This window comes from Neofelis nebulosa, chromosome 9 (genome assembly GCF_028018385.1).
Source record: "Neofelis nebulosa isolate mNeoNeb1 chromosome 9, mNeoNeb1.pri, whole genome shotgun sequence".
In the NCBI taxonomy this organism is placed as follows: Eukaryota; Metazoa; Chordata; class Mammalia; order Carnivora; family Felidae; genus Neofelis; species Neofelis nebulosa.
The window spans coordinates 109,719,024-109,745,414 of NC_080790.1; the positions used below are offsets into that span (position 1 = coordinate 109,719,024).

A 26,391-nucleotide genomic window follows, 5' to 3' on the forward strand; every position below is an offset into this window, starting at 1 on the left:
AAAAACTTAATATTCCTCCCTAAAACTGCCCCCCTCCAAAAATGAGTTGTTTGCTGTGTCAAGAGAACAAACTTGCCTAGATTCATTTCTGAGCAATTCCTTATCTCAGTGATATCATCCATTTGGTTGTTTTCCAGGTTAGAAAAAGCAACTTTTTTCCAATAAAAATGTGATTGAAAACAGTGCCTTTGGGCTCAGCCCAGCTCCGCCATTTATTAAGTAACACTGGGCAGGCTTCCTAATGTCTCCACATCTACATTTCCTTATTTATAAAATACGGTTGCTTTCTACTTCTCAGGTTTGTGGTAAGAATTAAAAGTAGCAATCTTTGTGAACCACTTAGCATGGAGCCCAACAACAAAAAACCTGACAGGCAGCCAGGCTGCCATAAATGGGAGTGATCATTATTCCTGTATTCTAAGACATTCCGATGTCTAGCTCTGCAGGGAAAAGTAACCACAGAACCTTCGTTGGGGTAGTATGTGCAAACCAACATTAGTGTTTTAAACACATGCTGCAGATCAGGAGGCATGGCCACAGGGAAGAAGGAGGAAATAAGACTCCCGGATGCTAGGAATGGCTCCATTTGGAAAGGTCAAATTGGGGGGGTAGGGTGCAGAGGGGGGGTGTGAGAATGTGTAGGGGTGAAAAACATAAATAGGATGCATTTTAGGAACATCAGACAGACAGAGTTTCCCAATCTCTCTTCTACCTATCCTCAATTCCTGAAATTAAACCATTCTTTAAGGTTAAGGCTAGGTATTCTTAAATGAAGACCATCCTGGAAAAGCTGACACTTGAAGCTATTTGTCTCTGAGTCCAAGTTTCAAATCGTCTTTTGGGGATGCTCTGAAGGGTGACATATGAAGGCCCAGGGCACGTAGGAATGGGGTGGAGGCCCAAGCAAGGAGAAGACAAAGTGAGAACTGGGCCTCCAGTTGGACTGGACCCACTTGGGTTTGGGGTGCATGTGTTCTATCCTAGCAGAAGTGGCTCAGGATTTATATCACTGCACAATAGTTGATGATGCACTTTGCACACGTTAATGGCTGACAGTTGGGCCATGTCTCCATCAATTACACATTTTGACTTTTCTTCTGGGAGGCAGATGCAATCTGACAATCTCCTCCAACACGGATTGTGCTATGGGGCTAAATTCAGGCTTCACCTGATTCAGTGCTGCCTATGACTCCCACTCCTTATACATGGAACTTTCCAAAGTTACTCCTAACCAGCCTTAAGCTACATGTGTGGGCAGTGGAGAGGGGACCAGAGATGTTTTTACGTTGGGATCAGCTTCAGCCCTACATCCTACATCCATACAAGCATATCTCTTAATGAAATACCAATAGCAGTTAACATCACCCATTCATTCCTCACACAAGTATTTATTGAGTACCTGCTATCCTGGAATTTATATTCCAGGAGATGAATCAATTAAAGTCAAATCTAGGGTGCCCAGTGGCATTCCTGCCGAGGCAAAGAATAAAGCCAGGGAAGGGTACAACAAAGAATGTCAGCAGGGAGGAGGGTGGCTGGCTCTTAGAGGTGGGAGGCAGAGGCCCCGCCCAGTGAGGACAAGAACAGTAGGAGGTCAGGGCAGAGACGTGGCAGACCCAGGGCCCAGAGGGCACGGGTGCCATAGGACTTTGGATTTTGCTCTGAGACAGATGAGAAGCCATGGGAGTTTTGCACCAAGGACTCACATGATCTGATTTGCATTTTTAAAAGGATCTTCTGGTAGATGTGTTGAGAAGAGAGTGTAGGAGGTCAAGGGCAGGTATGGAAAGAGCTGGTTAAGAGTTTGTAACAATAATCCAGAAGACAGGCAATAGTGGCAGCAGAGGGGGTGGCAAAACGGTTTAGATTCTAGATCTTACTCTGGCAGTAAAGCTGACAGTGATAGACTGGATGTGAGAGAGGTTGAGGATGACTCCAAAGTTTGGGCCTAAGTGAATGGATGGGTAAAAATGCTTTTTAGGGATGAGAAAGGGTCAACGAACAGGTGTGTATATACAAGGGGAAATGGACTGGGGAGAGGGTGGAGGAATTAGCAATTTGATTTAGGATATATCAAATTCCAGAAGTCTAACAGAAATCTAAGTGATGATGTCAAGTACACAGAGCTCAGAGACATTAAGAAACATGCCCCAAGTCCCAGAGCCAGTAAGTGGGAGAGCTTTGGGCCCAGGTCTGTGGACCTCCAGGTCTGGACTGGGCAAAGAATGGGAAAGACAAGGGCTTTACAACCAGAGATGGTCAGTAACTACGTCAACAATCATCATTAAGCTTAAATAATAAACTTTTTGGCAATTCAGTCAGGGAAACTTGTAGAAAAGTTGTTCCCCAAATGCAGAGTATACTCTATACGAGGAATACTGAGTGCCCTACTACTGTCACCTGTAACATTTAACAGGTCCACATTGCTGCATTCTGAAGTTTTAGTTTTTATTTTATTTTTTAATTTATTTATTTATTCTAGAGAGAGAGTGTGTGCACGTGCTCATGCGAGTGTATGCAGGGGAGGGTCAGAGAGAGAGGGAGAGAGAAAATCCCAAGCAGGCTCCATGCTGTCAGCACAGAGCCCAACATGGGGCTCGAACTCACAAACCATGAGATCATGACCTGAGCTGTAATCAAGAGTCAGATGCTTAATCCACTGAGCCACCCAGGCACCCCAACTTTCTGAAGTTTTAAAAGAACAAAACAAAATTCAATTCCACCCTCTCCCTGTTGAGCCTCTGAATGCAGTTGGATGGAGATGAGAAAGGTCCTCAGACAAAAAGGCCTCCAGGAAATAGCTCCTTGTGGTTACACCAGGGAGCTTGTCCTTTGAAGTCTCTCCCCACAGTTGTGCTTAGATAAGATGTTTTTCTACCCGAGACAATGAATCATTCCTCAGAGAGGTGCTATTGGAAAAGAGAGAAACAAACAACCACATACCTATATGTATGGGGTTGGGGGGGCGGGGGTGTCAGTGTTAGCTTGTTTTAAACCCTGTTTCTTACCTGGATCTGCATCAGAAGAGCAAGGACTAGAAAGGGCTTCTACAGAACTAAAAGCCTCACTGTCGGCCTCTTGGTGGGGTCTCTGCAGCACATAATCTCTTATGTCATAAACTGTTGGCAAATCCAAGGCACTGCTCTCCTCGGACTGGCTGCCTGGAGTGGCTTCCTGGGTCGCCATAGTCCTGCTGTGGAAAAAATAATTCAACACAAGAGGCATTGCCTAAGAGGAGGCCCCCATTTCAGTCACAGCTTGAAGGACTAAAGTCCCAGCGCCTTAAAGGCCAAACAATACTTTGGCCAGAATACTTTCCCATTAGTAACAGTCTTCCTTGTGCTTACTTTAGACCCAGTATTTGTTTACCATGTTTCTTCATCATGAGAAACAAACACTCTCGACACAGAAAGATTAACAATTTCAGCTGGAGAATAAACTGCATGTCTGATAAGGATGAAGCACTGTGCAACACGATAATCCAAGGACTACAAGAATATGTAATGAGAAGAGAGACTGTCTATGATGCATTATGTGGAAACAAGATTTTTAAACAATAGGTAGGGTTTGATCCAGACTTTATAAAATGCAGAATCATGTGTGGGGTGTATGTGTGTGTGTGTGTGTGTTTGTGTAAGTGAGAAATACACATATCTATAGCTAGAAAAAAAGCATCTGGAAGGATAAATCCCAAATAAACTTCAATGGTAATTAATTCAGTGGTTTAATTGCTGACTAGTGAGATGACGGGTGACTTGTATTTTTATCTGTGGCCTAGTCAAACATGCATTCAATGATTTAACACGCCAGGCCCTGGGTATCCAAAGGTGAATGTAATAGACCCTTCCTTCAAGTTGCTCACAGTTTGGGATGATGCAAACGCACCAACATACCATGTAAACACAACGACAAGACAGAGAAGAACCCAGAAAGCAACAGTAAGTTTTCTGGAGAAGGTCGTCTCCAAGCATGGGGCAGGCCAGGCCAATGCCTGGGGGACAGCGCAAATGCAAGTAGAACCAGCTTGGGCAACCCAAAGCCATGGGTGCTGGGAGTTTAAAGTGAGAGTCAAAGAACAATCGCACATGGGTAACTGGGGAGAGACAAACCTTGTGGTTTCAGCTGGATGGCCGTGGGGCTCTTCTGTTCCCAGCTCTGGAAAGGACAGTGAGGCTTGGCTGTTGATAGCCACTTGGATGCACAAACGCTCCGGCTGAGCTTTCGAGACCACAAAAGTGCTTTATTGGGTTCATCACTTGGACATTTCTTGTCACATTGGTGTTCCTAAAAAAAAAATAAAATAAATTAAAATTAGGTGTTCCTCATCCTCCCTCCCCAGGTAGACCCCGATCTACTTGTGGGTACTGGATTCTCTATTGGAAGGTTCTTTACAGTGCATTCAGCTCTGCCCACCTCTCTATAAAATAACTACGGGCCTGGGGAGAGCCTAAACCCTCTGCAACTCTCTGCCTCATAAATTTCTGTCATCAATAAATCATATTGTAGCCAACACCACGCGTCATGACTGCCGTGGGCCACCACGTGCCATGCAGAGGAGTTTACACGGTCAGATCTGCAGATTTGGCAGCTGGATGGGAGATGACTTTATAGGGCTTCAGCCCAGTGGCCAGCAATCTTAGAAGCAACAGGAATTCATTCAGCTGCCATGGTCCTGGTGAGAGACAAGGAGCATGTGAACTAGGGTAGGGTAATCAAGAGCAGGGGGCAGATTAAGAACATATGTAGGAACTAAAATGAGAGTAGAACTTCATCACTGAACAGGTAAAGGGGCTAAAGAGAAAGAGAGTCAATGAGGAATGGCAGCTTTAATGACTGGGTTGCTTTATCTAGCTGCGTTAGAGAAGGAATAGTTTTCGGAGGGGGTGGTATTCCAAATTATGGAATACTGTACAGCTGTTAAGATGACAGTTGGAACCTGAAAGATCTCAAAGACATATGTTTGAATGAAACAAGCAATTTCAGAATAACAGGAACAGTATAATAATAAGGGTAGATAACATTTATCCAGTGCTTGTTGGGTGCCAAACACTGTGTGAAGAGCTTCATCGGCAATAGCCCCATGAAGCAGGCAATCCTACCACGACCCTCATTTACAATCAGACAGTCAGACACAGAGAGAAGTCGAGTAACTTGCCCAAAGAAACTTCATCTAGAAAATGCCAATCTGGAATGAACCCACCTCCCAGACCTCCCAGCCTCCTGTGTCTGCACAGCCCAAAGGACCACCCTATCAGGCAAAGATAGGGTGTGTATAAAAACATATCAACAGAGAAGCCTGGCAAGATTCTTCTTGTTTGAGGACAACGGTCGCATGCTGTTGTGGACATTCACCCATGCAGAGAGTGAGCCAAGAGAGCAAGCAGCTGATTGCTTCTGAAAGAAGCAGAGGGATCAAGGTTCCCAAAGAAGCAAGAACATCCTGTCTCTTCACACATATTACATTAGCCAACCAAGCCTGAAGTTTCATCAAACACCTCCGCCACAGGCATCTGTGTCTCTTCCTTCTCCCCTCGTGTTAACAAACACTGCTCTGGAGGCTTCTGGAAGGGAAAAAATAGTTCAGTGAAGGACAGCAGTACATCCTGCCTGCCTGAAAAGGAGCCTTGACATTGACCATCAAGGAAGAGTGTCATTAGTGATACAAGCAGCAGATTGATGTGATATCTGTCTTTCCTTTTAGAAATCACTGGTATTAAATGTCAAATATATTCCAAACTGGGCATTTGAACAAAACAAAACAAAACAAAACAAAACAAAACAAAACAAAAAAGGAAGAAAGGAAGGAAAGAAGGAAGGAAGAAAGAAAAAAGAAAGTCTACTGAAAGGCAGAATCTGGTTTATTGCAAAGTAAGAAACTGTGCATGCAAAACATTCTTTGGAATTCTGAAGTTGCCCAGGAGAAAGCAAGTAATAGGTACAGATGAGACCCTTCCTATGGCCTGTAACCACCTAAGCTGACAAGTACGATGCAATGATTATCTCTGCCCTAAAACTTTTAACATGGGGTTCCACTTTCTACTCCAGAAGAGCTTATTTTCCTCTCTTAAAAGTACTTGGGGTGCCTGGCTGGCTCAGTCAAGAGAGCATGTGGCTCTTGATCTCAGGGTTGTGAGTTTGAGCCCCACATTGTGTGTAGAGATTCCTTAAAAGGATCTTTCAAAAAAAAAAAAAAAAAGTGCCAAGGCACCTGGGTGGCTCAGTCTGTTAAGGCCTCCAACTCTTGGTTTCGGCTCAGGTCATTATCTCATGGTTTCATGGATTCAAGCCCCCATCAGGCTCTGCGCTGGCAGTGTGGAGCCTGCTTTGGATTCTCTCTGCCCTTTCCCTACTTGCCCTGTCTCTGTCTCTCTCAAAATAAATAAATAAAACTTAAAAAAACAAAAAAGGCTTTAATTATACAATCTAAGTGTTCTTTTCCAATACCATAGGGGCACAGGCACAAGACGTCTCTCGGTACATCAAAACCTGCTTACCGAGAGAAGACAGCCATTCTCCCATGACTACAGATTCTTACCAACCTATAAATCCAACCTATAAATCCAGTCAGGGTCCTCAGATAAAAAGCTGTTTAGCTTCATCTCTTTTTTCAGCCAAAGGTCTTCCCTCCCTTCATGTTTTTACAGTGAAAAGTTTCAAACATAAAGAAAACTGGAAAGAATTATCTGATGAACATTCCTATAGCTACCGTCTAGATTTCACAATTAACATCATACTATGATTTTCTTTATCATAAAACTATCCACCTGTCCAAGTCTTTATTCATCTGTTAATTCTTCTTTTTTTACCTATTTCCAGTGACCTGTAATGAAAGGTTCTGAGTTAGTGCCCGGTACAATCAATTTGCATTTCCAAATGCTCACACTGTTAGCTAAGTGAAGCGTGAGTCAGAGGAGGGTCAAAGTGGAGCAAGGAGCACAGCTGGGAAGCTCTGCAGAGCAGTCCAGAGATACACAGGGTCTCTGAAGTTAGAGACTCACTTTTTAGCTGTGTCACCTTGGGCAAGTCACTAACGTCTGTTTCCTCTATCGATAAAAATGGCTTGATGCCTGTGCTTACCTCATAGGGTTGTCATAGGAATTATATGAAATTAATGGATGGAAAATACTCAGTAGAGAATGCAAGCTCAATAATATCTAGATCCAATAAGTCAAATAGTAATAATTAGAAAACAATTTACAGGCTTCCATCTTCCCAGTCTACCTCCTATCCATTTGCCCTTCTATTTCCCATTCAGTAGCCATCTTACTTCTTTCATTCTTAACCAGTGTATTTTATGGTCCATTATCTTGTCAGTACCCTAAACTTCCCTTCCCGAACCATTGTGTTCTTTTATCACACCCGTTTGGCAAAACCCTCACCTAGATGAACTCAGTTTATCTCCCCCCTCTGCAGGGCTAGACATGAGTTACTGAATAGAGCAAGCTGGCTCACTCTGACTGAATAAACATCAACTAGAAATGGGCTGTTTGGCCACATGAATCTTGAGATGTTTATCTCATTACTTCCTCTTCCCCTCTCCTTGACTCTTGTGCTTTCTCCTGTCTTCTTCAACTCAGACGCTTCCCATCTGTCACATGCCTTCCTGCTCTTTTCAGTAGATCTGCTCACTTCCTAACTGACAAAGGAAACAGAATCCAGCAGAGAGGAACTTCCTCCACCATCCGTCAAGCAGAACAAAGTCTCCAACGTTTGCACACTGCTTCACTCCTCTTCACAACACAGAGCTGTCCCTCCTGTGGCAAAGTCCAACCCCTCCACCTGCACCTTAAATCCTGCTCTCTAGACCCTTCAACAAGCCCTCAGTGACAACAACCCCTTCTCTCACTTCTCTCCCACTGGATCTTCACTTAGATTTTTCAATATGCCCAAATTGCTCCCATTTTCAACAAAACCTAGTATGTAAGAGAATGTCCTTGTTCTTTGGAAATGCCACTCAAACATTAATTGGTAGGGGGAAAGGTGTGTACAACACACTCTCAAATAGCGCTTTGTGTGTGTGTGTGTGTGTGTGTGTGTGTGTGTGTGTGTGTATGAGAGAGAATGGTTAAGTAAATTGATGGGGCAAGTATAGACAGCTGGTGAATCTGGAAAATGCTATTTGGGAGTTCCTTGTACAAGTCTTGCAATTTTTTGAAGGTATAAAATCATATCAACATTAAAAGTTGTCAAGAAGTGGTGCCTGGGTGGCTCAGTTGGTTATAGCGTCTGTCCAACTTACAGCTCAGATCACGATCTCATGGTTTGTGAGTTCGAGCCCTGCATGGAGTTCTCTGCTGTCAGCACAGAACCTGCTTTGGATCCTCTGTCCCTCTCTCTCTCTCTTTCTCTGCCCCTCTCCCACTACTTCTCTCTCCCCCTCTCTCTCTCAAAATTAAATAAACTTTTTTTTAAAAGTTGTCAAGAAAGTGGGGTGCCTGGGTGGCTCAGCTGGTCAAGCAACAGACTCTTGACTTCAGCTCTGGTCATGATCTCATGGTTCATGAGTTGAGACCCACATTGGGCTCCACGTTGCTTGCTTGGGATTCTTTCTCTCCCTCTCTCTCTGCCCCTCCCTGGCTCCCATGTGCAAGCACACATTCTCTCTCTCTCTCTCTCTCTCAAAAAAAGGTTGTCAAGAAAGAAAGAAAAGTGAAAAGGAAATCTTTGACACCTGCACTCCCCACAGCCAGTCTCCTCTCCTATCCACAAAATTCTCAAAAGTCTAAATTGGTTCATTTCCTCATCTCCACCAACTCAATCACTCTAGCATATGACTTCTAGAAACTCCTTCTTCTGCCATCCTTTGTTTGCTTTCCAGGGAACCACTCTCCTGTCTTCCCATCTCTTTGCCTTTGTTCCTTTCATCCTGCTCTGTGGCTCATCCTCCATCCGCAACTGGACTTTCTCCATGTTTAGCCCAAAGCTCTCTCCTCTTCTTTCCTCCTCTGAGACATTAATCACCATCCAGAAATTTCTCTCTAGCCCAGATCCTCCAATGCCAGACCCCACTGCTTTCCAGGCTTCAAGCATAATGGCTTTTCTTCAGCTTCTCCAATAAGCCCCACTTCCTCCCACTACACTTGTCATTCCCTTCCTTAAATAACTCTTCTAAAAAATGGAAGAGGAGCAAACACTTCCCAATTTAGTCTAAGCTCAGCATCAGCCTGATACTAAATCAAGACAAAGGCACCACAAAAAACTACAGACCAATACTATGAATACAGACACAAAAATCCTTGAATACTAACAAACCAAACCCAGCAAAATACAAAAAGGATTAGACTCCATGGCCAAGTGGAACTTACCTTAGGAATTCAAAGTTGTTCTAACATCTCAAGATGAATCAATGTAATATACTATATTAGAATAATGGACAAAAAGAATAAGGGACAAAAACCACAACACACACACACACACACACACACACAGCATTTGATAAAGTCAAACAGTCTTTCATGATCAAACCACTCAACAACTAGAAATAGAAAGGAACTTCCTCAGTCTAATAAAGGGTATTTTTTGGGGAAAAAAATGCATAGCTAGCAGCATATTTTGTGGTAAAATGTTTTCCCCCTAAGATCAGGAACAAGATAATGATGTCTTCTCTGATCACTTCTACTCAACATTATACTGGAGGTTTTAGCTAGCACAATTAGGCAAGAAAATGAAACAAAAGTCTTCTATATTAGAGAGAAGTAAAACTATTTCTATTAGCAGAAGGTGTGATCTTGTGGGTAGAAAATCTCAAGGAATCCACTTAAAAAACTGGTAGAACCATGAAACAAGTTAAACAAGATTACTGGATACAAGATCAATATGGTAAAATTATATGCAAATGATTTTACACTGCCAATAAAAAATATCTAAAAATACTGTGTAATATTTACATACACTAGCAATAAATAATCCTAAAATTAAATTAAGAACATAACTCCATTTACAATAGCATCAAAAAAGATTAAGGGGCGTCTGTGTAGCTCAGTTGGTTGAGTGTCCGACTCTTCATTTCGACTCTGTCATGATCTCACAGTTTGTGGGACTGAGGGCCTCAAGGGGCTCTGTGCTGACAGTGCGGAGCTTGCTTGGGATTCTTTCTCTCCCTCTCTCTCTACCCCTCCCATACTCACACTCTCCCCCAAAAATAATACACTTAAGAAAAAAAACAGTATCAAAAAAGAATAAAATACTTAGGAATATAGTTAATAAAAATATGTGAGACAGGCACAATGAAAACTGAAAAAAAAAAAATTTTGAAAGAGGGGCTCCTGGCTGGTTCAGTCAGTGGAGCATATGACTCATGATCTCGGGGTTATAAGTTTGAGTTCCACGTTGGATGTAGAGATTACTTAAAAATAAAATCTTTTTAAAAAGAGTTGAAAGAAATTAAAAATCTAAATGAATGGAAACACATCTAATATTTTAATATTTTAAGATGGCAATATGGCTTGGATTGATCTATAGATCAATGTAATTCTTAGTTGCATCTCAGTTGTGTGTGTGTTTTTTTCTATTTGCAGACATTGACAAAAGTACTTAAAAAATTCATACAGAAACTCAAGGGACCCAAAATAGCTAAAACAATCCTGAAAAAGAACAAAGTTGGAGGACTCATTTTTTTTTTTTTTAATTTCAAAAGTTAGTAAAAAGCCACACTAATCAAGACTGTGAGTACTGGCATAAGGATGGACATATAGATCAATGGAATAGAACTGAGAATCCAGAAGTAAAATGTACAGTTATGGTCAATTGATTTTCCACAGGGTTCCAAGACATAGGAAAAGGAAAGGGCAGTCTTTTCACTGAGACAAATGGATATCCACATACAAAGTTGCCAGCACTTTGGAAAACAGTTTGGTAGTTCTTCAAAAGGTTAAACGAGGTTACACTTGGACCTGGGAAGTCCACTGCTAGGCATATGCTCAAAAGACATACAAACATATATCCAGGGGCACCTGGGTGGCTCAGTTGGTTAAGCATCCAACTTTGGCTCAGGTCATGATCTCATGGTTCATGAGTTCAAGCGCTGCATCGGGATCTGTGCTGACAGCTCAGAGCCTGGAGCCTGCTTCAGATTCTGTGTCTCTCTCTCTCTCTCTCTCTGCTCCTCCCCTGCTTGCACTCTCTCTTTCTCAAAAATAAATAAACATTAAAAAAAAAATTTAAAAAAACATATGTTCACACAAACTTTACACAAATGTTCACAGCAGCCTTTTTTTTTAATTTTTTTTTTTTAATGTTTGTTTATTTTTGAGAGAGAAACAGTGTGAGCAGGGGAGGGGCAGGGAGAGAGGGAGACACAGAATCGGAAGCAGGCTCCAGGCTACGAGCTGTCAGCACAGAGCCCAAGGCAGGGCTCGAACCCATGAACCATGAGATCATTGAACTGAGCCCGAGTTGGACGCTTAACCAACTGAGCCACTCAGGCATCCCTCAGCAGCTTTATCCACAATAGACAATAAATGGAAACAATCCAAATGTCCACCAATTGATAAATGGATGAATAAAATGTAGTATATGCACACATGGAATATTTTTCAGCTTTATAAAAGAATTAAGTTCGAATACATGCCACATGTATACTTAGTGATAAAAACCTAGTGTTAAAAAACAAGACAGCAGATCCAAAATGGTTTTGCTTGTGCTAAACCCCACAACCAATCAGGAATCGCCTCATCAGCACTAGTTGGGTAATCTGCCAGAGAGAACCTTGCCATCCCCTAAAGAGGAGTAACCATGCGATAACCAACCTGCTTTTTTGGCCTAGTATCACTTTCTTGTTCCTGCTCCCTCTGCCTATAAGTCTCTCATTTTGTTCAACTCCTCAGAGATCCTTTCTATCTGCTAGACTGGATCCTGCCCAATTCAAACTGCTTTTTGTCTCAAATTAACTTAGAATTTTAAATATGCCTCAGTTTATCTTTTAACACTAGTAAAGAAAGACCACATGTTGTATGATTTTATCTGTATCAAATGTCCAAATTGACAAATCTATAGAAAGTAGACTAGTAACTGCCTAGAACTGGAAGGTCAAAGTGAATGGAGACTGCTAAGGGGCATTTCTTTGGGGTGATGGAAATGTTCTAAAATTAGATTGGGGGGGGGGGGGGTGTGTGCCTGGGTGGCTAACTCAGTTAAGCATCCGCTCTTGATTCTGGTTCAGGACTCAGGTCATATACAGGTCATGATCTCACGGTTCATGGGCTGGAACCCCTGATGGGCTTTGCAATGACAGTACAGAGCCTGCTTGGGATTCTCTCTCTGCTCCTGCCCTCCTTGACCGTGCACTCTCTCTCTCTCTCTCTCTCACTCTCTCTCTCTCTCTCTCATTCTCTCCAAATAAATAAACTTTAAAAAATAAAGATAAAAATAGATTGTTGGGATGGCTGCACAATTCTGGGAATATATGAAAAGCCACTGAATTTTACATCTTAAACAGGCGAATTTTATGATATGTATTTATTGCTTTAAAAAGCTGCTTTTTAAAAAGGAGAAGAACCCAAGGGCATCCGGTCACACTGCCTGCAAATTTACGGGGTTTCCCCAAAGAGGTGTCTGCAGAGGCCATGTGTTGTTGGGGTGGAGGAGGGGTGGTAGGGGAAATTGGAAGTGTGCCAGGGGAAGCCGCCATAACTTCCCAACTATGAGACTGATCTTATACATTGCCTAGACCCCCTGCCGATTCCCAATCCCAGGGCACTCCTTGTTCCACGGAGACAACTGATAGAGAAAAACTGCAAAATCCCGTTTACACTCACCGACCGGCAACAGCAGCACATCCAAATCCGGAAGCGGAGGCGCCATATTTGTTATGGGAAAAGAGGGTTTGAAAGGAAGTCACTGGAGCCACCTTTGCTGAGGGCAAGTAAGGGCAATAGAAGGTAGCTACCGCCATCTTGACTAAGGGCATTGGCCAAGCCAGTGAAATTTTGCGCCCTTGACTGAACTTTACCAAAGGGCTTATTGGTAAATGCTCTTGGTGGACGTTGAAGAGAACAGGAAACATTTTTAATTTTAAAAATTTAAATGCCTACGTTTTAAAAAACATAAAGAGTAGAGAGAAATTGACAAAGAGAATGAAAATATTATAGTATGTTACATGCGACTTAGCCATACACCAGTGCCAGAATTGCAGGACCACAGAAAGGAGACTGAAGGTCATTGTCCCATTTCACCATCTTCTTGAAAGAGTCCTGTACACTCACATCCTCCTACAGATTCCTATCTTAGAATAGAATCCCATAATTTAGGGAGTCCTTCACTTGAGAAGAATTTTTTAAATAATGCTGAGGTTTGGCCAACCACATGCTGAATTTGAAGGCAAATAAAAATAGAAGCAGAAGTAAAAACATATTCAGACAAACCTAACACAGCAACTGTAAATTTCATTTTTTCTTCCAGCATTGCTAGTCAAAGTGTATAGATTCAATTTTCACCCTTTCTCATGTAATATATCTTATAAAATATTATTATTATTATTATTTGAGAGAGAGAGAGAATGTGTGTGAGCTGGGAAGTGGGAGAGGGAAAGGGAGAAAATCTTGAGCAGGCTCCATGCTAAGTGTGGAGGTTGTGGGGAGAACTCCATCCCAGGACCCTGGGATCTGACCTGAGCTGAAATCAAGAGTCATCGCTCAACCAATTGAGCCACCCAGGTGCCCTAAAAACATTCTTCTAAAGTAACACAAATTGTGATTAGAGAAAGCCTGGAATAATACTAAGTTACTTTCCTGTTTGTTTCATAAAATGACAAACTCAAATATAATTAAATGAAATTATCTGGATTATTATACAACCATTAAAGATGATAGAAAATACAGCAAAAAAAAAAATCTGAGATCATGCATTGCATTCTCAGTTTCCATGTTTCTTTGGTCTCCTCGAATCTCCATTCCTCAGTCTTTTTTGTATTTCTTGGTGTTGATGTTTTTTAAGATTCCAGGTCACTTATTTTGTGGAATGTCCCTCAACTGGAGTTTGTCTGATGCTTCAGCCTGGTTTCCAATGGCATTGAGCACTGTTGATCACTCCTTCCCTCTGGAAAATGTTTTTTCCTGGGTTTCCCTGATACCACCTTCCTATTTTTCTTTTTCCTCTTTTAAAAATTCATTTAAATCTCCTTTATAAGCTCTTCTCTTTCTTCGTTGTGGGCCTTTCTCAGGATTCTGTCTTGAATCTTCTCCTTCCCATCTATGCTCATGATTCCCAAACCTCTAAGCCTCCTGAGAGGCTCCTCCTGAGATTCAAATCAACATACCCTTCAGTCACCTTTATTTCAAACTTCTCCCACCTCTCAGTCAACCTGCTCCTACCCCAGTGTCTCCTGTCTCAGTGAGTTGGACTATTTAGTTGCCAAAGCCAGAACATTATTTTCCTCCTTTTCAGCATGTTCTGTATACAACCATAACCCTGCTGATTCTTTCTCTTAGAGATCTACTGACTATCTCTTAATTCTCTCCATCCACACAGCAACTTTCTGAGTACAGCTCACCGTTATCTGCCACCTGGATGACAACAGCTTTCCAACTCTCTTGCAGCCAGTTGTTTGTTTTGTTTTGTTTTGTTTTAATGAAGTTTAAGCACACCACTCCTTTACGCTGGGGCTAAAGCTCAAACTTCCTTACTAGATTTAGAGGACCCTTATCCCTTATCTCCCACCACTATCCTCCAACCCTCCACCTGTACACTCTTTTCTTTTCCTTAAATACTCTGTGCTTGCCTGCTTTCGCCCCTGAGCTTTTTACGTAGACCGTTTGCTTCCTTAGGGACACTCTTCTTTGGTCTTTCTCATCTTTCAGATCTCAGCTTTAGGGAATTCTTCCAGGAAACCTTCTCTGACTTTTCAAATGAAAGTTAGTTATCCCTCCTAAGAATCCCTGCATTCCTCCATTTACCATGATTAAATTCCTTTGCCCTTTCTGTTTCTCCCACTAACTGTAACTGCCTTGAAGGCAAGGACTGTGTCTATTTCATATTTGTAGTCCAGATCCCAGCCCAGTGACTCAAAAGCATTTTTATATGCATGAATTAATAAGTCTCTTCCCAGGTGTCCTGCATTCCCCACTGCCATCTGACTCAACCCTTATATTCTACAAGAAGTCTCAAAAGCATACCTTCTTCCTGACCTGTTATCAGTGAAACAAACCTTGGAACATTTTGCCATTGTCACCCTTTCCTTGAAAAACACATTTGTTAGGGCGCCTGGGTGGCTCAGTCCGTTAAACGTCCGACTTCAGCTCAGGTCATGATCCCACGGCTCATGGGTTCCAGCCCCGTGTCGGGCTGTGCTGACAGCTTGGAGCCTGAAACCTGCTTCGGATTATGTGTCTCCCTCTCTCTCTCTGCCCCTCCCCTGCTTATGCTCTCTCTCTCTCTCTCTCAAAAATAAACAAAAAAATAATAATAATAAAAGAAAAAACATACTTGTTTGCTTATAAACTAATTCTTCTTTATTCTCCTGTGGCCTTTCCATAATAAGTTTTATCTTTCTGATGGGCTTCCTGGAGCACATTTCTGAATTCTGAAATGACTTGTCTTTGCCATATAGCATGCCTCTGACCATCCTTTCTTACCACTTTCAATTGGTTAGTGCATAAGAAATGAAAACTAATTGAAGTCATCATCAAAACAAAATAGGGACTTTAAATCTGTGGAGACAGCAAAATAGAGATTTTATTGCATTCCAAAAGTAAGGTATAAGTTATTTTGGTCCCCCTGCTGTTTTGCCATTGATTATATAATGGCTGTAAAAAACTGGGTTATGTCACAATCTTATGAAACCTTTATATTTCATGGTTGATTTTTCTGCCATCAGCTAAGCTAGCTGCTGCCAAATCTCTTTCAGCAGAAATAAGTCACTTTAGGTGAAAGACCAGAATAGCTCTTTCAACGTGGGATGATTATGTTTGCAGTTACCTTATCTGTCTTTGTTATTCTGAACCTTGATCTAATTACTCACCCATCTGGGGATTTAGCTTTAAGAAGAAAGAAAGAAAACCTTACAAAAGTTCAAGGGTTAAGTAATTGATGAGTCTTAAGGCATCCTATTGCTTTTCATTCATGCAATATTATAAAGCCATAATTAAGCAACAAATAGATGCCCAAGGAAAAAAAATACATATCAGATAGACTGTAAGCTCCTAGACTGGACCGGAAGATCCATGAAAGTGAAGATGTGGGTTTTATTTGCCAATAGATACCCAGCACTTGGACCGTGTATATTTATCATGAACATAAGCTTGGACCTTAATTTCTAGAGTCAGTACCTGCACAATGGTAAAGACTGTCTGACCTATAACCCAAAGCCACTCTGGACTATCTATACTCAGAGGTGAAGAAACAAGATCTCTTAGTGTAGAGTCAGGAGGCTGAGCTTCAGTCCTAGCTCTCAATAACCAATTATGTGGCTGTAGCCCTTTAATCTCTGTGAGCCTCAACTTCCTTGCCTGTGAAAAGGGAACAATAAATGCCTTCCAGGACTACTTAGAAAAAAAACCAAAATTGCTTGATGGCATCATTGACAGACTGATGGCTAGCAATTCTAAATTCACTTTCCTTGCAAACGAGTGATTTGAAGAACACCAGGTATAATGAAAGTATGATGTCAGCAGGGAAAAAAGGCAGTTTGTAGAGACTGTAGATGAAAACATTGATGATATTTATAAATACTAAAGAAATAATTTGATTCCTATACCTTTTTTGGAATGTGATGTCTGAGGTCTTAGTAGTTATTGCAAAGCTTTGAAATCATCAGATATAATAGGGTGTTGAAGATTTTTATGTGTTTATATTCTTCCTACCTCCAAGAACTTTTAAAGGAAGTGAATGAGCATTTTACCTGGGGACAATACATAATATATTCTATTTACTATGGCTGCATGATAAATTACCCCAAAACTTTGAGGCTTAAAATAACACTTGATCTTTTATTATCTCTTATGCTTTCTGTGCTTCAGTTATTTGGCAGTGGTTTGACTAGATGGTTCTGGCTGGGTGTCTCTCATGAGGATACAGGCTGATAGCAGGTAAGGCTGAAATCTTTTGAAGGCTGAACTGGAGTTGAAGACTCCACTTCCCTGCTGATTCACTCATGACGAGGAAGTTTGTGTTGGCTCTGGATGGGAGGCCTCAGTTCCTCTCCATATTGGCCTTTTCATAGGACCACCTGAGGCCCAGGGCACTCCAGATAAGTGTGTTCACAGCAAGCTGCCTGCATTCCTCAGATCTGGGGTGGCAAACTTTTTCTGTAAAGGACCAGACAGCAAATATTTTAAGCCCTGTGGGCCACCTCCAGTCTGCCACATATTCTCCCCTTTTTAATAAACTCTATTTTAGGAGTACCTGGGTGGCTCAGTTCGTTGAGTGTCCAACTCTTGATTTCGGCTCAGGTCATGATCCCAGGGTCATGGGATCAAGCCCCACGTTGGGCTCCGTGCTGAGCCTGGAGTCTGCTTAAGATATCCTGTCCCCCTGCCCCTCTACCCAGTGCACACGCTCTCTCTCTCTAAAAAAAAAAAAAATAATAATAATAATAATAATAATAAAATTTAAAAAACTGTATTTGATTTTTTGTTTTTAAGTTTATTTATTTATTTTGAAAGACAGAGAGAGACAGCATGAGCCAGAGAAGGGGAAGTGAGAGTGGGAGAGAGAGAATCCCAAGCAGGCTTTGTGCTGTCAGTGCAGAACCTGATGTGGTGCTCTGACTCATGAACCATGAGACTAAAGACCTGAGCTGAAGCCAGGAGTCAGATGCTTAACCAACTGAGCTACCCAGGTGCCCCTAGAAAACTATTTTAAAAATAGGAGGGGAGCCTGGGTGGCTCAGTCAGTTAAGCGTCTGACTTCAGCTGAGGTCATGAGTTTGAGCCCCACCTCTGGCTCTGTGCTGACAGCTCAGAGCCTGGAGCCTGCTTCACATTCTGTGTCTCCCTCTCTCTCTCTGCCCTTCCCCTGCTCACGATCTCTCTCTCTGTCTCTCAAAAATGAATAAATGTTAAAAAAGAAAAATTTTTTTTTAAATAAGAAAGCCAATCTTCGCTCACAGGCATGCAAAAACAATTTGCAGGCTGGGTTTTGCCCATTAGCCCTAATTCCAGTCCTTGTCCTAGAGTAAGCAATCCAAGAGACCAAGATGGAAGCTGCCATATCTTCAAAAACTTAGACTGCCAAGTCACACACTATCTCCTCCCATGTGTTCTATTAGTCATTCAGGGCTTGATTCATTGTGGGAGAGGAGTACACAAAGGCATGGATCATCGGAGGACACTGCTACACCGTGCCTTTAAAAATAATATGTCTGAGCAGCACACCAATTGATTAACATGATAGAGCACACAGAGAATTGTCCTTATCTCAAAATATAAGATATTCTACTCCTAATTGCCTGGTATTTTTCTAAATTATTCCCTAAAAAGTCTAGAAAATAGGAAGAATATAAATAATTAGATTATGGGTGGAGACTATCTTTTTATCTTCAAAAATCCCACACAACTCCTAACAAAATTATTTTGAAAGAGTGGGCCTCATATTTTTCACCTAGTTCTGCTGACTTTACATAGACACAGTATGTGTTTACTAAGAAAAAAAGAAAAATGTAGGAAAAACATGAGTAGCGAAATATTTATGGAAATACCTCACTGTCGAAGATATAGTAATCACTCAAAATTTTTTTTCTTTTTAAATATCCACTTGTCTTTTTGGAAAATACCTTTGAGTCATGTTCTCAAAGATAGTGTCTCAATGCCTGGTTTGCAGAATGCGGAGAACTTGACAGAACTTGCCAAGAGCTGCTGGCTTCAGCTGGCTTTGTTGGTAATTTTTGAGTCTCCAAATGATTTTGCTGTTATGATCTTTGACAACAACCTTCTGAAATGAAATAAGGTAAAGCCACTTTCTTACACTCCATGCTGCTTAAATCACAGGTTGAACTACATCGAGCACCAAATTACTGACTTCTCCCCCCCATTCTTTCCACACCATGACCTCTAAAAAGCCTACAGGTGCCACGAAGAGGCTGTGCAGATTGGAAGATGTCTTCATTCCTGTATTTCTCATCTTTAACTGAAGGTAGCATTGTCCATGACACATAAAAGCAGTTCAGTCTTTGAACTTCTCCAGTAAAAAGCAAAATACACTCACACTAATGTGTAATGTATCTTCCAAAATTTCTCTTGAATTGTGCAAGTCTTTGTTTTCCAGTTCTGAGAAGCGTATTTCTAAATGCTGGTCCCTGAGAAGGTCTTCCTACGCATTGTACATACCCCAGAAGGTGTAAGGAAAGAGCAAGGATTTGACTGCACAGAAATGTGCAAAGCTGACCTAAACACATATCAGAGCCACAGACAAATCGGGTGAGGAGCTAATACCCATCTTATGTAAAGAGGGGCCTCCAGGGAACCTGCTCTGGAAGGATGTCCATGGCCAGTTGCTAGATGGCAAGCAAAGTTCTAAGACAGTGCAGAGAAAAACTGCAGTCGATATACAGTGGCTATCTCTAGAAAGTAGGACCGGGTAGGGCTGGTGAAGAGTGGACACAATTACTCTTTACTTTATAAACCTCCAAATTCTTTGGATTTTTTTTTTTTTTACAACAACACACATTACTTCTGTAATTCAGAATAATTATAATATGCTAACAATAGCTAAGTTTGGTAGAGCACTCTAGACGGTGCTAAGGGCATTAATGACATGAATTTCTTCATGTAATTTTGGTAATAATGCTGTGGGTAAGGTACTATTATTATGTCTGTTTCACAGATGAGGAAACTGAGACACAGAGACAAAGCTCGTAAATGGCTAAGAGGATTTTAAAATATATAAACTGTAAAGAATACAATTATCCTAAAAAGAATCAGTGGTACTATTCCTAGCTTTAGAAAATAAGTCAAAAATAATTTATAATTTAGGGAATGATGTAACTTTTCATTTAAACTAATGAACCAGAGCACATTGAACTCATAAATTATTTTTTAAGAGCATTATTAAAATAGAGCAGACACAGCCTTATACTGGATATCTGTGACCTAAATCCTTTGTGTGTTTTAGAAATATCCTTTGTGTGTGCTATAAAAACCCCATGTCAGAATGCATGGTTGCTAAACTGGCTTGTTTAAAGGCCAAGAGAGGGCAAATCACTAGCAAAAGCATAAACGAGGAGAAATGTGTAATTACAAAGCTCAAATGCTCCAAACCAATTGATGTAGAAAATAAAAAATGTGAAGACAGCCCCTTCGTTGGGTTTATTATCTTAAATTGGCTGCCTCCTTTGTTGTGGTTAGCCAGGCAGACTCATGAGAGAGGCAGAGTGCTCACTTCATGTCTGTGGTGACACTCTGAGAGTTCGCAGCCTCAGCTCCTGGGGTTCCTAATATTCCTGTTCTATAAAAGAAGGTAGTAAAATCCACCTCCCTGCCATACCTGAAGACAGCATGTAAACGTACTCTCCCTTTGCTATCAAAGTGATGAGAAAAGCACTTACCTACTGTCCACTGATAATATCAAGTTATAAATACCCATTATCAGTAAGTCCTTGTAGTGAACTGAAATCCACTAACCTTTGAGAAAGACAATGAGCCAGATGTTTCTGAAGTTCCAAAGGGCAGAGCCAACCTCTCAAGAGGGTAAAGTAGGAGGCTACCTAGTCGATCATTTGAACAGCACAAGGTAGAACACCCTGGCTGAAAACATCTTTGGACACTTTATGTGCCTGAAGTTCCACCATTAGATATTCATTCCTTTGTATTGTTAGAGTCTTCCTTCAGAATGAAAGTATCTTCACATCACCTTGCCACATGGGCAGTTAGTTCAAAGTTGGGTCATTGGGAGTAACACCTAGAAGGTCAATCAGTCCTCACGTTAGGAGGTTAGGAGGGGCCTGCCCAGGAGAGAGACACAAAAAGATGTTAATATAAACAAACTGCAAAGAATGTGATTATTCTAAAAGGAATCAGAGTTACTATTCCCAGCTTTGACCACCCCTAGGACTAAAGGAGCTCTAGTCCTTTCCAGGTCAGTATGTCCCACATAAACAGGGCCAGGCTGGTAATCTAGTTTCCAACTGCACAAATGCCTCCAGCTTTGGCTGGGTTCCCTCTGAAGTCACCTTCCCAGCAAATAGCTAGACTTGGTGACTCACTGGCGTTATTTCTCTCTTGTGCTTTGAGACTCTGTAGACACACAGAGCCGGGCTATGGGCAGTGCCTAGATGCAGACATGATCTTTCCAAGATGGATTCCTGACCCCCAGAAAACTGGCTTTTTTGTTTTTGTTTTTAAATTATATTGTCATCATGGATTTTGTAATCCTTTCCATGGAGAATGAGTCTGTATTCTGCTCTGATTAAGGATCTCAAGGTCCTAGACAGGAATGCTTTCCCCCCGCTCTGCAAAAGGAACTCACTACACTCACATTCTTTCTCTTAGCATATAACCTACTATCCCCTGAGTGCCAGCAACACTAAACTAAGGGCCGTTCCCACCAGCCCTGGCTGTGAAGAGGTTGTCATAACAGAAAACTCTTAATGTCTATTTAATCTGCAGACAGCATGGAACTGGGGGGAGGGAGGAGTGGCAAGCAAGGAGGAAGGAGCTAGCAAATTGCAGAGACAGACACACCCTATGTACCATCCCCTTCATAGAACCATCTCAGAAATTAACTCGAGGAAGTGTTAGGACTTTGAGCTCTGAGCAAGGGTTTCGTCACTCATCCACAAAACAAAATGCAGTGAGAGCAAGCTCTGAATTAAGGTGATAAGATAAACTTACCACTAGTCTTCTTCTAACTGTTGTCCTTAACATTTCTCTCAGAATCTTCTGAATTTCTCTGCCTCTCTCCAGGTCTCACATTGCTCACTGTTTTACTTGACAAACTCAATGAGTTAGTAAAAATATTTTTCATATAAGTTAAACTGCTTCTTTCTGAGCCTCCCTTCATTTCCTCCCTCTTCCTGGATCTGTAGGAAAAAAATTCCCAGGATGATAGAGCGGAATCAGGAGGAAGTCCTTGCCCCAAGAAGACAATAAAAAGTCAAATAACTCAGCTCTCAAGGACTGCCAGGGAAAAGCCACTCATGGGGCACAATGGCTCCTTTGTAAGTTCACCTTCGCCAAGTGCACTCATTCAACAGGCTTTGGTCTTTCTGGGCATTTCTCTGGTCAGTGCAGGCTCCTGCCCTCCACCATGATTATTTTAAATTTCTCTCCTCTCTCTCTCAGCTGCTAACTGGCTTCCTAATGTTATTAAACATCTAGCCACATCCAGATTATCTTCCTGTCGATTTAACACAGAAGTTGCTGGCAGTCCCTTTTTGTCTTTCTATGCCCTATCCTCTGTCCTGGACTGTTCACAGGACACTCACACTATTGATCTTCTCTTCCTCTTCCCTTCCCTTCCCTTCCCTTCTCTTCGCTTCCCTTTTCTTCTCTGGCCAATTATTCCCTCTCCACTGGTTCTTTATATTTATATCTATATCTATATATCTATTGCTTTACCTGTAATACGCATAATATATATAATGCATGAGGCAAATATTTACCCCAAGAAGACAAAAGTTTGTCATTTGCCTTTTAACTTTGTTTATTTTTTTTTAAATTTGTTTGCCTCCTTACTGTGTTTTGTGTTGTTTTTTTTTTTTTTTTTTGGCATGCAAAGGTTTCTTTCTAAATAATAACATTTATCAAACACTTCTTTCATTGTATCTGGATTTTGAGTTAAAAATACCTTTCCCTTACTAAATACATACATACATACATACATACATATATACATACATAAAAGGGGTCCCTAGCTGGCTCAGTCAGAAGAGCATGTGACTCTTGATCTCAGGGTTTTGAGTTTGAGCCCCACATTGGGTATAGAGATTACTAAAAACAAACAAACAAACAAACAAACAAAAGCCTTACCCCACCCTCAAGATATCAAGGAATTCACACGTTTTCTTCTAGAATTGTATGGTTTCATTTTTACATTTACAGATCCAATTCATTTGGAATTTACTCATATATGATATGAGGTATAGATCCAATTTTAGAATGTCCAAATGGCTATTCAGGCATCCCAACACCATTTCGTAAGAAGTCTTCGCCCCAGAGATTTGAGATGCCACTTTTATTATGTTCTAAATTTCTGTGTGTATTTGAATCAATTTATGGATTTTCTATTTATGAATCTACCATAAAGAGAAACAAAAAAGCCCTCAAGCCCACATCCTTCTCTAGCTTTTGCCCTAGTTCTCTCTTCCACTTTGCAGTTAAGCTTTTCAAAATAATTATCTATACTCTGCCTCCATTTCCGTACCTCCATTTACTCCTCAATTCCCTCCAGACTGGCTTTCACCCTTGTCATTCCATCAAAGCATTTTGAACTTGAATCGTCACCATGACACTGGATTCCCCAGGCAGATTTTGGGCCACATCTTATTCATTCTCCCAGCAGCTTTTGACATTGTTGAACGCTCCTTGAAATGTTTTCTTTGAGGCACTTGGGTGGCTCAGTCAGTTAAGCATCTGACTCTTGATTTTGGTTCAGGTCATGATCTCACAGTTTGTGAGTTTGAGCCCCACATTGGGCTCCACTCCCAATCACAAAGCCTACTTGGTGAGTTTGAGCCCCACATTGGGCTCCACTCCCAATCACAAAGCCTACTTGTGACTCTCTCTCTCTCTCTCTCTCTCTCTCTGTCTCTCTCTCAAAATAAATAAGTAAACTTAAATAAAATGAAAACAATGCTCTCCTGACTGGCCTACAAGTCTCTACCATCTCCGGCTTTTCCTCCTTTTCCTTAGCCAATTCCTACCTGGGCTCCTGCTGCCCTACCTGGCCACCCAGCCCTGGTGTTTCTCCACTCACTCCCCACCCCCTGCCCCCTTAATGCCCACACACTGCCTGGGTTGTCTCATCCCTGCCTGTAGCTTCAGTTTGAACCGACCCACCGGTAACTCATCATCCCTCTCTCCCACCCAGGTCCCACTCCTAAGTGAATCTAGACCCATTTTTGGACCCCCTTCATGACATTTTCACTTGAGTATTTCAAGGGCATCTTAAAGTCAGCATGTCCAAAACTGGACTCAAGAAAGACCTGTTTCATTTTGCCCTCATCCCCAAATCTGGTTCGTGTTCTTCACTGAATAATAGCATCATCCATCAGGTGAAGAAACCCAAACGCCCAAGTGTCCTCCTTGACTTCTCTTTACTCACATCCCAGCTCCAAACTATTACTAAGTCCTCCTGAAGACTTCTCCTATCAGTCTCTCTCCTCCCACAGCACACCCTTGTCCAGGCTATTCTCACCTCACAGATGCATTCCCGTCATGGCCACCAAACTGGTCTCCCTGCTTCCTACTCTTTCCTCATCCCCGTATTTCTCTCTTCATTTGGCAGCCCGAGGGATCTGTTTGAAAGCAAACCACTTCACTTGCCTCCTGTTGCTCTTAAAATAAGCCAAAGTTGTAATGTGGTCTACAGGAGCCTCTGCAGTCTGGCGCCTACTTACCTCTCCCATCTCCTCTTACACCACGTTCACTTCCCCTTGCTCTCTGAGCTCCAGGAAGTGAGCCAACTCTCAGTGTCTTTGTTATTCTCTTCTGTTAATGGGCCTTTCCTCATGCCTTTGCTAGGCTACCTCCCCTCCCCAGCCCACCCCCTGCCATGTTTTTCCTGTCTAGGACCAACATATCCATCATATCCTCTCTGGACCTCCCTTTGGAAATGTTTTCATCACAGTTAGCACTTGATGTTTACATGGGAGATTTATTTTTAATATCTGTGAGGACAAGACCACATCAGTCATTTGTTTCAATTTTATCTCAACATCTACCTCGGGCCCTGACACTGGGAAACAAATGAATAAACTTAAATCAACTCCTACTTCTTTCACAGCCCTTGTTTTCTTTTTTTAAACTTTTAAACAAATTAAAAAAAAATTTTTTTAAGATGGTTTTATGAAACTTGGAATCATGGCTTAGGGTGGAGTCTGATACAAGGACCAGAATATTGGGAATCAGGAAATTTTAGTTCTAAATCCAGTCTTACAAACCACAATGGGAAATTTAGGAAAATATTTCAAATATTGCCTACTTCTCCAAAACATGCAAAATATGGCTGCATCACTTCTAATTTCATTATTTTAGTTACTTTCATATTCTTCTCTTGTGCTGGGTGGTCAAGTTCTTGATGGGATACCACACTGATTTTTGTGTCTCTGTGAAGTCCATCACTTCAAAGTACATAGAAAGTGTTCAAATCAATGTTGAATAAATGAGTTAATAAATGTGTAACACAGGATGGCATGACTTTTTTTTTTTGTAGCACGGTGAAAATAATGCAATACTAAAAATAGTTGAGTAAGAATTGAGAGTATTTCCCCTTAGGTTTAATCAGAAGTGAAATATAAACAGAAGTGCCCAAATGTGGTAAGTCTTTGGTCAGAGATTTGAATAAGGAGAGCTGATGCCAGGTCAAAGCATGTAGTAGGTGCTCAAAAAAGACCTTAGAAGAAACTTAAATAGGGAGTTGAGAAATATATAGGCATCTGGAGTTGACAGAATATCAGTGTAGGTGACGCTTTTCAAGAGAGCAGTGAGTATGGAAATTTAGAATTAGTTTCATTTATATAAAACAGAAAATGTACTTAAATGTGATAGAATATTTTTCTTCATGTAAATGACTTTTGGCTAGTAGCTAGTCCAGTGCTGATATATTGGCTCCGTGATCATTTGGGACCAAGATCCCTTCTATCTTGTTGCTTTGCCATTTAAATGTGTAGCTTCTCCCTCATAACCAAAAATAGTTGCTTGGGTTCAAGCCATTATATCTGCATTCCAACCAGAGAGAAACAGGAAGAGAGAAAGATGGCCATGCCTAGTCCTTTAGGGACACTTACTGGCACTCATATCCCATTGGTCAGTATTTAGTCAAGTGGCCACAACTAGCTGCAAGAGAAGCTTGTGAATGCAGTCTTTGATCATGAAAGCCACATGCCCAGTAAAACTTAATAATCAGAAAAATTAAAAGAAGAGTTTGTGTTGCAGGAAATGAAGTTAGGAGGAAATCCATGGAGTAAGCCAGTATTCACATTGCTAGTTCGTACACATAGACTGCCAAGTGCTACACAGCTGGCACAGGTAGTGGCCAGATGAGTGATCATCAAACCTCAGATGGATCTCAGCATCCCAGTGAATCCCACACTGGTGCCCGGTCAGCTCCCTCCTTCACGCCCATAGAGCCTGTTCCAAAGCTTTGCTACTCTTTTAAAGCCTGTCTTCTGCCTCTTGGATCTCTGACAACCCAGAGGAAATGGATGCTGTCAAGCCTGGGTACCTCAGTTTCCCACTCCCATATCTACAACCTTGTCTCTCTCATTCACCCCCACAACGCCTACCCTCTAGTTTTGTGTTT

At 41.5% G+C, this 26,391-nt stretch overlaps 1 protein-coding gene across 17 annotated transcripts in view; it reads right to left on the reverse strand.

Annotated features, from left to right (window-relative positions):
• SHLD1 (shieldin complex subunit 1) overlaps positions 1 to 24,573 on the reverse strand; it is a 99,509-nt gene extending 74,936 nt beyond the window's left edge. For 5 of the 17 annotated variants that reach the window (XR_009248853.1, XM_058684952.1, XM_058684955.1 and 2 more), the window contains exons 1-3: positions 12,756 to 12,827; positions 4,110 to 4,284; positions 3,009 to 3,193 (exon numbers count right to left, since the gene is read on the reverse strand). Coding sequence is in view for 16 of the 17 variants with exons in the window: in XM_058684952.1 (XP_058540935.1) it covers positions 3,009 to 3,186 (178 nt within the window). In the remaining variant the exon portion in view is untranslated. The other 12 variants (XM_058684946.1, XM_058684940.1, XM_058684943.1 and 9 more) reach the window with 12 other exon arrangements.
• Between the last annotated feature and the right edge of the window lie 1,818 nt (positions 24,574 to 26,391).